General features: G+C 36.9%; 2 protein-coding genes across 2 annotated transcripts; both read right to left on the bottom strand.

The window, feature by feature from the left end:
- Positions 1-675: 675 nt before the first annotated feature.
- Positions 676-1626, bottom strand: LOC118528779 (olfactory receptor 52A5-like). Its single transcript, XM_036081408.1, is given in 3 exon segments — positions 676-954; positions 956-1587; positions 1590-1626. Coding segments are annotated over 3 exon segments (948 nt in total).
- Positions 1627-11584: 9958 nt separating this feature from the next.
- LOC118528780 (olfactory receptor 52A1) lies at positions 11585-12523 on the bottom strand. Its single transcript, XM_036081409.2, has one exon. It carries the CDS (start codon positions 12521-12523, stop codon positions 11585-11587), a length of 939 nt encoding a protein of 312 aa, XP_035937302.1.
- Between the last annotated feature and the right edge of the window lie 3300 nt (positions 12524-15823).

The following is a 15823-nucleotide window of genomic DNA, read 5'->3' as shown; positions in this document are numbered from 1 at the left end:
TGTATGTCTTAGTGTTGCCAGAGAGGAACCCCTACATTTAAACAAATAGGACAAAAACACAGGAATAACAGAAAATTGTGAATTCAGGCCATAAGAGAATTTTTTTCTTATATGAATAGCAAACCATTGTTCTTAACTATTTCATAGTTGTTGAACACCTCATTCAATTATGAGCATCTAAATTTTTTTCTCATTAAATGTCAGTTTTTATTTATTTTTTCATTTTTTATTATGTTATGCTAGTCACTGTACAATACATCATTAGTTTTTGATGTAGTGTTCCATGATTCATTGTTTGTATATAATACCCATTGCTCCATGCAATAGTGCCCTCCTTAATACCCATCACTGGGCTAACCCATCCCCACGCCCCTAAAACCCTCAATTTGTTTCTCGGAGTCCATAGTCTTTCACTGTTCAGCTTCCCCTCTGATTCCCCCCCCTTCATTTTTCCCTTCCTTCTCCCAATGTCCTCCATGCTATTCCTTATGTTCCACAAATAACTGAAACCATATGATAACTGACTTTCTCTGCCTGACTTATTTCACTTAGCATAATCTCCTAAAATTAAGTATTTTTTTAACTTAAATGTTTCTGGAAGATATTAACTTTTCACCATATTGATGTTCCTACATTAGATCAACCTAAAATGTCTATAGAAGGAGCCAATAATGATCAAGATGGATTTTTGGAGAAAAATATTTTCAGGACATGGTCACAAATTTGTTTGGTCTTCACGCCATAGACTATAGGGTTGAGGAAAGGAGGGACTAACAGGTACAGGTTTGATAAGAGAATGTGAACATATGGTGGTATGTGAGCACCAAACCTATGTGTGAAGAAAGAGAAGAAGGCAAGGAGGTAGAACTGTAGGAAGACACAGATGTGGGCAATGCAGGTATTAAAGGCCTTGAATCGTGCCTCCTTCTGGGGCAACTGAAACACAGTGATAAAAGATTTGAATGTAAGACAAAGTGATGAAGATTATGTCAAACCCTAAGATACTGAAGGCAACAAAAAGACCATATATCTTGTTGATCCGGACATCTTCAGTGGCCAGCTTCACGATGGCCATGTGCTCACAATAAGTATGGGAGATGACTGTAGTTCGGTAGAGTTTAAGACGACATTTGATGAGCACAATGGATGGTGCTATAAGAATAGCAGCCCTGAGTGTCACCCCAACTGCAATGTGAGTCAAGGATTGTTGGGAGAAGATGGTGGCGTGTCTCAAGGGGATACAGATGACCACATGGCGATCTAGGGCCATTGCCAGTAGGATGCCTGATTCAATTGCCTGGAATGAGTGAATAAACCACATTTGTAGAAGGCAGGCTGCAAAGGAAATCTCTGGCAAATGAAACCAGAAGATGCTTAACATTTTGGGAAGAATGCAAGTGCTAAGTGCAATGTCTGTGGCCCCCAGCATGGCCCAAAATATGTATATGGGCTTATGGAGGCTGTGCTCATATTTGATTATACCTAAAATTAGGGAATTCCCAATCACAGCAAGGAAATACATGACACAGAATGAAATCCCAATCCAATGCTGCACTAACTCCAGCCCAGGAATCCCAGTGAGTGTTAGGATGCAGGCATGAAGACAGAACCATTGGGTATGAGCATGATGATTTGGGCTGTAGAATCAAGTAATAGTGTTGCTGTTTCATCTTCTATTCCCTGTCAAGACATGGGAATATTATTTTTACATGAATAAAAAATAAGAAGAAATTACTTTATTTTAGCAAAGTATACTTTAGTTAGGTAAAGCATATTCTATCTTCTCCTTCCTTTATTTATCAAAATTAAAATAAGACTACATGCTTTATTTTAGCAAAGCATACTTTAGTTAGATAAATGATGGTAATCTTCTCATTCCTTTTTTTATTATTGAATTACAGGTGACATTGAACATTTTCTAAGCTTAAGGTGCACAACATGTTGATCTGATACATTCACATATTGCAATGTGAGTGCCATTATAGTTTAGCTAACATATCACATCACATTATTCTATTTTCTTTTTTGTGGTGGAAATGATTAAGATCTAGTCTCTTAACAAGTTTGATGCTTTTGATGTAATATTATTGTTTATAGTTACTATCCTGTACATTAGATCTCTAGGACTTATTTATATACTAATAAAATATCTCCTGTGTTTCCTCTCCCCTCAGTCCCTGGTATCCACAATCGTATCTGTTTTTATGAGTTTGGTTATTTGTTATTATTGAAATGTAATTGATACATAATACTTTAGTTTCAGATACACAACATAGTAATTCAACAAGTCTATACATACACTATGCTTTGCTCACCACTCATGTAGCTACTACATGTCACCATACAACCTATTACAAACCATTGACTATAATCCCCATGCTGTACTTTTTATCCATGTAATTTACTCATCTCATCATTGCAAGCCTGTGTCTCCCACTCCCCTTCACCAAATCGGCCACCCTCAAGACCCTGCCTCTCTGGCAACCATCAGTTAATTTTCTGTATTTATGGATCTGTTTCTGCTTTTTATTTGCTTATTCATTTGCTTTGTTTTTTAGATTCCATATACGTGGAATCATATGGAGTTCAGCTGTTTTAAGATTCCACTTACATATAGGTGATATCATACATTATTTGCCTTTCTCTCTTTGACTAATCTCACAGCATAATGTACTCAAAGTTTATTACAATTGTCACAAATAAGAGGGTTTCCTTCTTTCTCATGTCTAACTAAATTAATAATCAGACAAATGTAAGTCAAAACCACAATGAGATATCACCTCACTCCAGTTAGAAGACCTGTCAACAATGAGTCAAAAGATAATAAGTATTGGGGAGATTTATGAAAAAGGAACCATCACACTTAATTGGTGGGAATGCAGCAACTATGGAAAGCAATATGAGGGTTCAATGAAAATTTTGAAAAAATGATCTACATATAATCTGGCAATTCCACTTCTGGGTATATATCCAAAGGACAGGAAAACAGAATATTGAAAAGATATATACAATCCCATGTTTACTGCAGCATTATTTACAGTAGCCAAGATATGGAAACAACCTTAGTGCCCATCAGCATATGAATGGATAAAGAAGATGTGGCATATATGTGCAATGGAATATTATTCATCTTATTTTTTCCTTTAATGACTCCTTTCAGATTTTCTCTTTTCACAAAGTCATTGTAAGAACAACCATCAGGTTCTGTGTTTCTGCATGCCTTAATCATTTTCAATGACAAAAATTAAATGGATCATATGGTTTCTTTCTAGTCCATGACTAGTGGACCAAACAGATGCTTTTTATCTTATGTTTACTCCTCATCACCTATGCTTATTGTGTGACTTGAATACTGGCATTGAGAAAAAATTATTTAATACAGAACATACACATTTTAAGAACTGGACTCCACCTGGGCTAACATAAAGCATCCACAGGGATGGTAGAAATTCTGCTGCTCATAATCAGAAGACAAATTTGACCAGAATATTTTTCAGTTTTGCAACTCACCAGCTTGACTTCTCAGGATAGTGTCTTCATAGTCTGATCCTTCTCCAATAGCCTCAGAATGTTTCCAACCTAATTTGTCAAACTTTCTATGTTTTTCCAAAGCCCATCCATATATCATGCAAGCTTTCCAATTTATTCTCTCTGAAGATAAATCAATCCTGACTGTTTTCTTTGGCAGTCCCTGTCAGATCTTGTTCTTACTATGCCCTGCTATTCTCATACATCTTGTATTTAATCCCAAGCACCAGTCTGTGTCCTCTGCTCTTCTCTCTCCCCAACAACAACCACCATTACCCCCCTAAGCCTGAAAAAGCATTGATTCTTAAATATTTTATATAACATAGATTATCTATGAACTTAGATTCTCTCTAACCATATAAGATTACCTAGAATTCACCTCAGGTCAACTGCAGGTACATTCCTTTTCTTCAAATGTATTCAACTCTAAGAGAGGCTTTCCTTTTTTTTTTTTTTTTTTAATTATGTTATGTCAGTCACCATACAGTGCATCATTAGTTTTTATTAAATACGTACTATATCATTCATCGTCATAAAATCTTCAGACATTTTAGGGTATTTTATCTTGTTAACTTATGATATTGATGTTATGACCCTATATTATATTAATGGAAAACTAAGACTTTTTGTTGTAATAGGTGAATCTGCTTGGATCCAAATTGCATGGCACACTGATTGAGAAAGAACAAAAAATAGTGTGTGTCATATGAGATTTTATAATTATGCTTCAGTAAGGATATGGAATATATATCAGTGTGTAACTTTATCAGGGGAGTTGTACAAAAACATACAGCAAATTTTAATCAGTTTCTGCCTGTTTAAATTCTGATGGGAAAAAACTCCCACATACCCTCCATATTTTTACCAAATAATTATAATACATACATTACACACATTTACAGTATGTTACATGTCTGATATAAAATCACATTTTCAATGCCATATCATCCACATACTGGCTAACACTCTCTGCAGTTTGGCTCAAAAGTGTATGCTACTGTCTTTATCAGCAACATTCATTTGGGAGACTTAACATGACCATGTGGGTCAGAGTTGTCCTAGAGAATCCTTACAGGATAGTGTGCAAAATGAAGCTCGATAGCAGTATGTATCATGAGTAATCAGAAAAAGAGAAAGAAAATGAAGAAGGTAGAAAATAAACAAAGGAGCAGGTAAATAAAATAGAAAAGCATGCCTTCAACCTAACAGATGAAAAATCATGTGAAAAAGGTAGTTACTTTTCTTCCTGATGGTTTTATAACTCCAACTTCATGAGGCCTAATTGATATTCTTCTAAAACAGGTTTTCTCCTTCTCAGCACAACTGGCATTTTTAGTCAGATAAATTTTGTGTCCTGGGGTAATTTTCTATATTGTAGGAGGCTTAGCAGCATCCCTGACTCCCACCCACTAGATGCCAGTTGTTCTTTCTTGTCATGAAAATAAAAAATGTCCCAGGCATTGCCAAATGTCACCTGCGTGTATGGGGCCCAGATCCTTCTCTAGGGTCTTCCTCTAGTCAGGTCTACTTTAAAATCTATCACCCATTGTGTGATCAACTGACTCAGAAATATTCTGAACAGCAACATGAAACAAAATATTCATGTTTGAGAAATCAGCTATTGTAAGACTCCTGCTTTTTTATCATCCTGCCATCTTCTTGGATCATAAAAGGGTTTGTGTTCTCTTTGAAACCAATCCTCCATTTTCCCACACTCAGTGCAGAATCTAAGGCTCAAAGACTTACCTGGAATCATCTGTGGTAACATATGTAGAAGCCACAGAGTGAAAATCTTTTGGTGTTTCAGATAGTGAGGATGGCTGTTTTGTACTATAGGAGCCACCTGGGGGATTTTTTGCACCAGTCACTGATGGGCTTTAAATTAGCCTGGGACAAGGGTGAAAAGCAGGCAAAATATGGTTCAAAACCCAGAAGAATTTATCTCATAGCTGATCTGCATCTAATAAAAACTCTCAAATCCTGGTGTCCTTGGGGACTGGGAGCCAAACTGACCATCCTTTCAGAAACTTCTAAGACAAGACAGTGCCCTAGGACAACACAAATAGTCAATTACACTTTTATACAAAATAATGAGCCAATGAAGGGAAATGAAAACATCTCAAGGTATTCAGACTAATCAGTATAGACATGCTGACAGAGAGCTAAATGGAATATTTCTATGTGATATAGAAATTAAACCCTCTTACACTGTTGGTGGGGATGCAAGTTGGTACAGCCACTCTGGAAAACAGTATGGAGGTTCCTCAAAAAAGTTGAAAATAGAGCTACCCTATGACCCAGCAATTGCACTACTGGATATTTACCCCAAAGATACAGATGTAGTGAAACGAAGGGGCACCTGCACCCCAATGTTCATAGCAGCAATGTCCACAATAGACAAACTGTGGAAGGAGCTGAGATGTCCTTCAACAGATGAATGGATAAAGAAGATGTGGTTTATATGTACAATGGAATATTACTCAGCCATCAGAAAGGAGGTATACCTACCATTTGCACTGACATGGATGGAAGTACAGGGTATTATGCTAAGCAAAATAAGTCAATCAAAGAAAGACAATTATCATATGGTTTCACTAATATGTGGGATATAAGAAATAGTTCAGAGGATCATAAGGGAATGGAGGGAAAAGTGAATGGTTAAGAATTCAGAGGGAGCCAAACCATGAGAGACTCTTAACTCTGGGAAAAAAACTGAGCGTTGCTGAAGGGGAGGTGGGTGGGGGAATGGGGTAAATGGGTGATGGGCATTAAGGAGGGCACGTGATGTGATAAGCACTGGGTGTTATAGGCAACTGATGAATTATTGAACACTACATCTGAAACTAATGATGTACTATATGTTGGAAAATTGCATTTAAATAAAAAAAGAAATTGTCCCATTCATTTAAGACTCTCATGAAATGATATTATGCATTTTCAGATTTTAGTGCCAGTCACTTTATATATATCAACTTCCCAGCTATGAACTATTATGGCAAGTGTTTACTTAGTTGACAAAAAAGGGGGGGTTGTGATTTTAAGCTTTGATAGCAGGAGGAAATGAAAAGATTCTGAATCTGTGTGGTGCAAGGAGAAGTCTAACAAGAATGCATTACATGCATCTGCCTAAGAGACATGATGGTCTTACTTAGAGTTAGATGGTTTTTGTCCTGTGTCATTGCATCTGGCATTATTTAGCAGACATATTCTTCATGCACTGAAAGATTCTCTGACTCCCATCTTGCTTTTAAACTGCCACAAAATTATCTTCATCCTAGAATATGGCTGCTTTGTGTACTGGGTTACTTCACAGTGGCTTAGGGGAGTTAGTTGTGTGTATTTCTTTCCAGCTCTGCACTCAGTGATGTCACATGGTAGACTGAAATCAACCACAGCATAAATATGTAAATCAAAAAACAAAGTATATCAGAATGCCAGCCACCCAACAGAGTAGCACCTAATGAACTCAAAATAAAGTAAGATATTTTCAAAGAAAACAAAAGAAATAGTTTTCAGATAGAGTATGAAGTAGGCTGAGGTGAGGTCAGCAGGTTCTGAAATTGATGCACTACTCTCTGTATAGAGAATTATAATATTATAAACATATTGAATGACCCACAAGATACCTTTGGGAAATGCAAAAAAATTTTTGAACCTCATAGAATCATAATGCTACTGAATGTTGGAGACAAAATTACTCTTAGATACTGTTTAGTTAAAACCCGTGAGAACTAAAGGGGAATAGGATTTTTTAGAAACAATGTGACTCCTTATTTGGTGACAGATACAATTCCTTAGGACTCCTACATTAATAAAAATAATTACTTCAGAGTAATGTAATAGGAGCTACAGAGTGCAAATTTTCAGAAGTGGCTCTTCATTCTACATGTGTTCTAGAGAAAACAAGAAACAAAAGTTTAATTTTTATTTATTTTTTTAAAGATTTTATTTATTTATTTGAGAGAGAGAGCGAATGAGAGAGAGTATGAGAGATGAGAGGGTCAGAGGGAGAAGCAGACTCCCTGCTCAGTGGGGAGCCCAATGCAAGACATAATCCTGGGACTCCAGGATCATGACCTGAGCCAAAGGCAGTTGCTTAAACAACTGAGCCACCCAGGTGCCCAAAAGTTTAATTTTTAATACAACAGTGTTAGAAATGAAGTTGAATAGCTTTTACTGCAATGGTTAATAAAATTTATCAAGCGAGAAGTTACAAGTTTAAATGAATTATGGCAAATACAAATAGCAGGACCTGGCCATGCCTATATTATTTGTGGAATTGTCTGATTTAAAATGGGAGTCCTTACCATGCAGAGAGGAGAAGATCATGTGGCCAGAGTCCTGACTGCCAGGTGCAAGAGTAGACTCAGATACATATGTGCAATGACATTCATTCACAAAAGAATAAAAAGAAGTTCTGATATGCTACAACATAGCTGAACTTGAAAACTTTATGCTATGTGGAAGAACCCAGACATAAAATGCCATGTATTATATGATATATTTTCTTGAAATGTCCAGACTAGTCAAATCCATAGAGTCAGAAGGTAGATGTGTGGTTTTCATAAACTGGGGACAGGATGAGTGGCTAGTGCCTGGTGATGGAATGGGGTATCTTTATGGGATCACAAAAATGTTATGGAATTAGAGAAGAGAGAGTAACACAATTTTTTGAATATACTAAAAACCAGCGTCTTGTACACATTAAAGGGTGAATTTTACAGTAGTCCATGGACACTTTTCTACCAAGAAGAAGAAGGGTGGAGAGGAGCCAATGTTGCAAGTTATTCTGCCTAAATGCAGGGCCTGCAAAAAGCCAAAAGGGTCAATACATTATTGCTCCTTCATCTGAAAGCAAACACTAAGAGTGAAAGTCAACTCCAGCACCTGATGTGTCAAAACTCAATATTATGAAGACCCCTTTCTGCTTCTGAAATCACTCTTGAGGAATAAAGCCCTTGAAAATATTAATTCAATATATTTTTATCAGATTTTAAACACACAATAAAAAATGAACACAAATCAGAAAATGATCAAATGAAACAATAAAGTAATTCAACAAAAGGATATACAAGTGGAAAAAAGCTGCAGTTATTGCACTCTTTATTAATGTTAATTATAAAGAGAATCATATTTCACCCAGCAGACCATCAAAAGCTTAAAAATCTCAATCACAACCAGTGTTTGAGGATTCAGACATAAAGTGCTATTAGTCATTGTTATAATTAATGCAATCTCTTTGAAGGATCATTTTGAAGTTTCTAGAAATCATTAAAATTACCAATACAAAATATATTTTTCTTTTTCAGGCAATTTCCCGTTCGAGAATGTATTCTATAATTGTCTCAGCCCATGTGTGGGAGGATAGAGAGTCCTGGTTATCCTCTTGTCCTTGCAATGACCCATTTGTTTTCCTTTTTTCCCTTTTCAGGTCTCAGATTGGAGCTGGTCCTGATAATTTGAAGGCCACAATAATGGGACAATCTGGACTCTAGACCAGATATTTTATGCCATATTGACAATTGAGGATGGAAGAAATAATTTCCAGTTTCACATTCTGTCTCCCCATTGCTTTCCTATTCCCACTATTTTTAGGATCACCATCAGGACTAGTAATTGTTAGATATATTTCAAACTTCTCCAGATAAGCTTGGAATTAGAGTGGACCACCTATCCTGGCCTGCTGTTTGTTTTTGGATAGCCCACTAGCTGAGAACAGTTTTTACAGATGAACTCTTGAGATCAATGTGGTGATGAGGAAAGTCTAACTTTCAGTCCCACTTAAGCAGAGTGTTATCCCTCAGAAAAAAAAAAAATGAATTCCATTCTTCTACTTTAGACTAAATTATAGAAAAACTACCCAATTAGGATTATCATTACCCATATAAGATTTTGAATATCATTAAAATTTTTGTGCAAATATGTTTTCTCTCTTGCTATCCAAATACCTACTTAGTAGTTTTGAATTGCCTCTTTGCCCACAAAGCTTAAGTTATGTATTTGTTTCTTTTCATAGAAGGTTGCTGAACCCTGGCTAAAACATTAAGAAATTACGTCTGATACTATCTCAGTTTTATTCCTAAAGAAACTATGTTATCTAAAAACAACAATCCTACTGACAATCCATTATAATAATATCATACATTAATCATATAACAAATATTGACATTGAAAACATTTTTCAAAAGATGTCCCAAGACATCCCCTAGATTTACAAATAGTAACCCTCAGCAGTCATTGATATGTGATGAGCCTGAATCCATTAAACAAGCCAGAGTATCACCCATTTATATGACATGCAGTCTATTTTATAGATGCATTGATTTTAATGCCATAAATCAAATTGTGGCTATCTGCACACATATGCATATTTTCCATCATTGTTCAGTATATGATCTATGATCTGGAGTTTTCAGGAATAGTCCACTAGCCTTAAGCTCTGAAATTGTTAATCTTAGTTAAAATACCCCATATCTTCATTAATTTAGTAGCCTTATCTGATTAAAAAGCATGATGCCTTATATCCACCGAGAAGATATGCCATCACATGCCTGATAGATACACACACACACACACACACAGACATTTACATTTATACATGCACACAAAAAACATGTGCTTACCTTATGGAGAAAACCTTTAATGACACATAATACTTTCAGAATAAAGTTCAACATCTTTGCAGAGTGTCCTTGGTCATTCCATTTTTTTTTTTTACTTGGAGTATAGCTGACACACATGTTACATTATTTCCAGGGGTACAGAATGGTGATTCAGCAAGTCTAAACCTTATGGTGTACTCACAGCAAGTGTAGCTACCATCTGTCACCCTACAAAGCTGTTAGAATACCCTTGACTCTGTTCCTAATGCTGTACTTTTTATCCCTGTGACTTATTCATCCCATAAGTAGGAGCTGTATCTCCTGCTCCCCTTTACCCAGTTTGCCCTCCATGACCATGTTTGATATCATAGTATCTGTGTCTCTCCTAATCGTATCTTAACATTGAAAAAAAAATCTGTGTTGTTACATTAAGCACATTCTCTAGTTCATGTCTCCTCTATCATCTACATGGCATGGTGTGTCCTTCCTTACTGGGCCAACCATTCATTATTTCTCAGGAACCAGGCTTCCTAATTAAAAACCAAAAAACATAATTTTAACTCTCCTGCTGCTGCTTTCAGTTGGATTTCAATGTTCCCTTACCTCTCACTCAGTGCATACAACTACAACTTCTTGTTCCTTTCCCTCTCTCTTTGTTTCTCTCTTCTTCCCTCCCCAAAATACAAGGAAACAAATCCATGAAACTTAAGCATTGTGTCAAATTTACCATTCTGCCACTATTCCCTCTTACAATATTTAATATACTGTGCTTTAATAACACTTGACGAAGTAATAAAGAAAGAACTGGTGTAGGTAAAGAAAAGTATGGATGTGCAAAATGGAGCACTTGATTTCTCATGATTTTTGCATCTGGAAATTCCTGAATGACTCTAGAGATATACTGAAATTTTTATATTATTATCTCATTACATCTATAAAGGTTTGGTTTTTGTTTTTACATTTGTTTGTTTGTTTTGACACAACATACTTAAAATACACTTCCTCAAAAAATTTTTTTAGAGGACTAAAACATTCAAGACATACCAACACTTTGTTTTTATTGAGTACATGGACACTCTAGAACAATGGGTTTGGATGCATTTAATTCAGTAATAGATGCATATTTGTAAATCCTTTGGGAGAAGAATCCATAGAAGAGGAAGCTAAACTAGGGACTAAAAAATAGAAGAGAAAAGGAAACATCATATCTTCACTATTTTGTCTTTGTGTTTCTCCTCTCATTATGCAGTAGCATCCAGAAACCCACTGAGTGATAGTTGTCACAGAGTATGATGATGTGAAAACAATCTAAAATGCAGGCAAATTTCACAAAAGAATTAAATAGAAAACGAAGCCACCTCAATTAATGTTGTTTTTGAAATATTTTATGAAGTTTTGGGATATTGTTTCTATTGCATGAAGGGGAAAGCTGCTGGTGTTAATCACAGTAGATTTTATGAACACAACATCTTTACCACATGAATGTGGATCTGCTTGGTCTTGGCACCATAGACAAGTGGATTGAGAAATGGGGGGACCAGCAAGTAGAGGCTAGAAAAGAGGATATGGATATAAGGGGGAACATGAGCACCAAACCTATGTGCGAAGAAAGAGAAGAAGGCGAGGAGGTAGAACTGGAGGAAGACACAGATGTGGGCGATGCAGGTATTGAGTGCTTTCCACCGAGCCTTCTTCTGGGGCAAACGAAAAACTGTGATAAATATCTGTATGTAGGACAAAGTGATGAAGGTGAGGTCGAACCCAGCAACAGCAAATGCCACAAACAAACCATAGATTTTGTTGACCCGCACATTTTCTGCAGCCAGTTTCACGATGGCCATATGCTCACAGTAGGAGTGGGAGATGATGGTTGTATGGTAAAATTGAAACCGGCACTTTATGAGTACTAGGCATGGGGCTACCAGAATGGCAGCCCTGAGTGTTACCATAGCCCCTATTTTGGTAATCAGCTGGTGGGTGAAGATGGTACCATGTCTTAGTGGATAACAGATGGCCACATAACGGTCCAGGGCCATGGCCAGGAGGATGCCTGACTCTATGCACTGAAATGAGTGGATGAGCCACATTTGAAGCAAGCAAGAATCAAAATAAATCTCTGGCACATGAAACCAGAATATGCCAAGCATCTTGGGCATAATGGTGGTTGCAAGTGCAATATCTGTGACTCCTAGCATGCCTATGAAAATGTACATGGGCTCATGGAGGCTGCTCTCTGACTTGATGGTGATCAGAAGCATGGAATTTCCAATCATAGCAATGAAATATATGGCACAGAATGGAATCCCGATCCAGCACTGCACAGACTCTAGGCCTGGGATCCCTATTAGTGTCAATACAGAAGGCATGAAGACTGTAATATTGGAGATGGGCATAATGTCTTTGCGTCTCCAGAAGCAAATGAAAGAATTATCTCAGTCAGTGGTGCTTTCTCTTCTACTCCTCTATTTTTTATCCGAAGTCATCATAGTGAGTCTCTCTGATTTTGGCTGAACTCTAAGATTATATCATCCATCTCATTTATATTATTGAAGGAAAAATATCCATAGATAAACCCCACTGTTTTCAGGAAGGACATCCAGAAGCACTGTAGCACAATAGTGATTATGTGCATGGCAGGCGAACTGCATTAGAACCAGCCAGGTCACATGGGTAATGGGACTAAACTGATGACATGTTATGTCATTCTGGACTGTGGACAAAATAATTACACTTGTTTATTTTGCTTGGAAAGGGCATTTGAGGTCAGAGTTTGATGAATTTCTCCATATCCCACATTCCGGCTACCCAATAGTACTGTTACTTCCCACTGTCTCTGGGTCTGGAACTGACACCTTGGACCAGCAAATCCTACTCTGACCAGTACATTAGTAGAAAAAACTGCCTATGAAAAGAAGAGAGAAACAGCTGACACCTAAGAGCACAATATATTTAGATATCTTTATCTATTTATATCATTTGTACCTATGTAATATTGGATGTCCTTTCAAAAGAAAGTAAAGGAACAACTTTGGAAAAGATCATCCAAACCCTTGCAGTTTTGATGAGAATGGGTCAAAATTTCATGCCATTTTTACATCTCTAGTATGAATGTATTTTATTTTTCCCATATACAAAGAACTGAATTCCTGAAAATTTGTTGTGTGCTTAAAATACCTGACATTCTGTAAAACACATTTCCGAACACCTAGAGGGGAAGAAGAATCTCTAGAAAGCAAGGAAGTTCAGAGTGACAAAATATACAGGCAAGAGAACTCATTCTTGATGACTACAGGGTATAGGAAAATGAGTAAATTGGTTATTCATGGAATAGAGGCTGGATCTTGGGTTTGAACTGTTCAGAGCTACAATTAGCGTGAAATTGGCCAAATTAGGTTTATTAATTCTTAATGAAATATAGATCATTTGAACACTTAAATCATTTTGTGAGCTCAGTCACAAGAAATGAATAGAAAGTAAAGGGGTGAAAGGATAGGTTCCCCAACAGGAGTCATATATAGAAGTACAAATACAAGACAGAGAGTGGATTTGGGATAGCAGAAAGATTCAGGAGAGGGCTATAGAGCAACTAATGAAAATTTAATCACCTCAGTTGATGACAGAATTTTCTGAAAACTGGGCTCTTAGTTCTTATATGAGAGTTCTTCTCTGATAAAGATCAGTATTGCATGGAGCACTGGGTGTTATACGAAAACAATGAATCATGAACATTACATCAAGAACTAATGATGTGCTGTATGGTGACTAACATAACATAATAAAATAAAATTTTAAAAAGATAAAAAATAAATTTAAAAAATTGCATATCTGGGGCACCTGGGTGGCTCAGTCAATTAAGCATCTGCCTTCGGCTCAGGTCATGATGTTGGGGTCCTGGGATCAAGTTCCATATCAGGCTCCCTGCTCAGCGGGGAGTCTGCTTCTCCCTCTGCCACTCCCCACCCCTCTTGTGCTCTCTCTCTCAAATAAATAAATAAATAAGCTTTAAAATTTACAAATCTAAAATCATGAAATTCTCAAGTTGTACAATAGAAATATTTGCTACCCTGTAAAAAACAGGGTTCAGTTCTGTCATTCTTTCCTAGACTCTCCAACAGTGTTGCTTTATTTCAGCAAGCTCATGATCACCTAACCTTATACTGAATGTCACCAAATATGCCAGTTACTCAAGAATAGCTGTGGTTTATGCAGCTAAAACTCTAGTGAAGGGTCATAGTCAGAGTGATCATTTATGAAAAAAGGTGGTATTCAGCCAACATGTATTTAGGATAGACTAATCAGTCAGTCAGCTAAGTTTTGATTTCCACTGTTTTGCTCTCCAGTGCTTCATTCTACACATCTGTAGATCACAGATTGCTTCTCATAGGATTGACTTTTTCCTTTCTCATAGTTAATCAGATTTAGAATAGGAATCCTTTAGTAACAATCCCATTGTCTGACTTATTCAAGAGAAGGAACTGCCATGGGAGCACTACCTGTACTATATGCTCAGATGGTACAGACGGTGGGGAGGCAGGTGGGAGAGGACATAAGTGAGTACAGGGCAGATGGGAAAGAGTGCTTATCTTTAGAAATGCTGGTAGTGAAACATTAAGGGGTAAACTTCCTCTCCCTTTGTTGTTGGGAACGAGTTATGCTCTTACCAGACACCTGAAGACCATCGTCAATCTTCATAGCATCATCACTCATTGCTCAGCTGTCATCCACTCTTCCTCCTCCTGAGATTCCCATCTCATTCCCTTGTATTTGTGCTGGTAATGCCCCTTTCTTCTATCTGCACCTTCTAGAACAGCCCCTTGTAAACATCATGAACTCTGATCCATTTGCTACTGGGACTATCTGCTAATATGTGGATATCTCTGGGATAGCATTTCCTGCTTTTTTTCTGTCCCTGCAAAGCAGACCTGCTCTTTCTTCTGTAAGTCTGTCTGAGATCATGTGGGTGAGTTCATCCTCCAACAAAACTCAAAGCAAGTTCTGTAATTTGCTAGACACAGCATAAATTTATTAAGCTTAAATTGGCCACCAATTATAATGTTTCCCAGTGAATGTGGAGAAGGAGGAGGGCTGAACATGAGATTTCCTAACCACTAGCCCAAGCCACCAGGGACCCACTAGCTCAGAATGAAGTTCTCTTGGGTCCATCCACAGCTAATATCTCTGAAGTCAATTTAACAACTTGCAGAGTCATCTTGGTTTCCTCATTTCTTTTTCCCCACAAGGTAAATGCAGAGAAATTAATACACTCAATTTATATTTTTAAAGTTTCTTACAAGATAAGGAAATGTGTAAAAAGTAAGTAATAAAACTTACTTTTGTCAGTTTTTTGCTGCTGTCCTCATTTGGAAAAAAATCTAAAGAACACTTAAATGTAGGCTGTTCCTATGCCAATGAATTCTATATAAATAAGTATCCTTGTGACCCTTCTTTCATTGAGACATTTCTGGAAAGGAAATCTGCATCCACAATGGCTCTTTACCACACATTTAACTCTCATTCTCCTGCAGTCTCATTCATTGGATTTTTATCTTATTGAAGCTATTTTTGTGAATTCAGTAATATTCTCAGAATGACCAGTTATGATGGACATTTCTAAATCCTTCTGTACTGAGCTCTGAGCCAATTATTGCACATTTGATGAAATTTTTCTCCATCCCTCCCTTTGTGACTTTCTC

This window comes from Halichoerus grypus, chromosome 11 (genome assembly GCF_964656455.1).
Source record: "Halichoerus grypus chromosome 11, mHalGry1.hap1.1, whole genome shotgun sequence".
Classification (NCBI taxonomy): Eukaryota; Metazoa; Chordata; class Mammalia; order Carnivora; family Phocidae; genus Halichoerus; species Halichoerus grypus.
The sequence above is the reverse complement of the archived record's forward strand: the minus strand, read 5'-3'. Positions and strand labels throughout refer to the sequence as shown.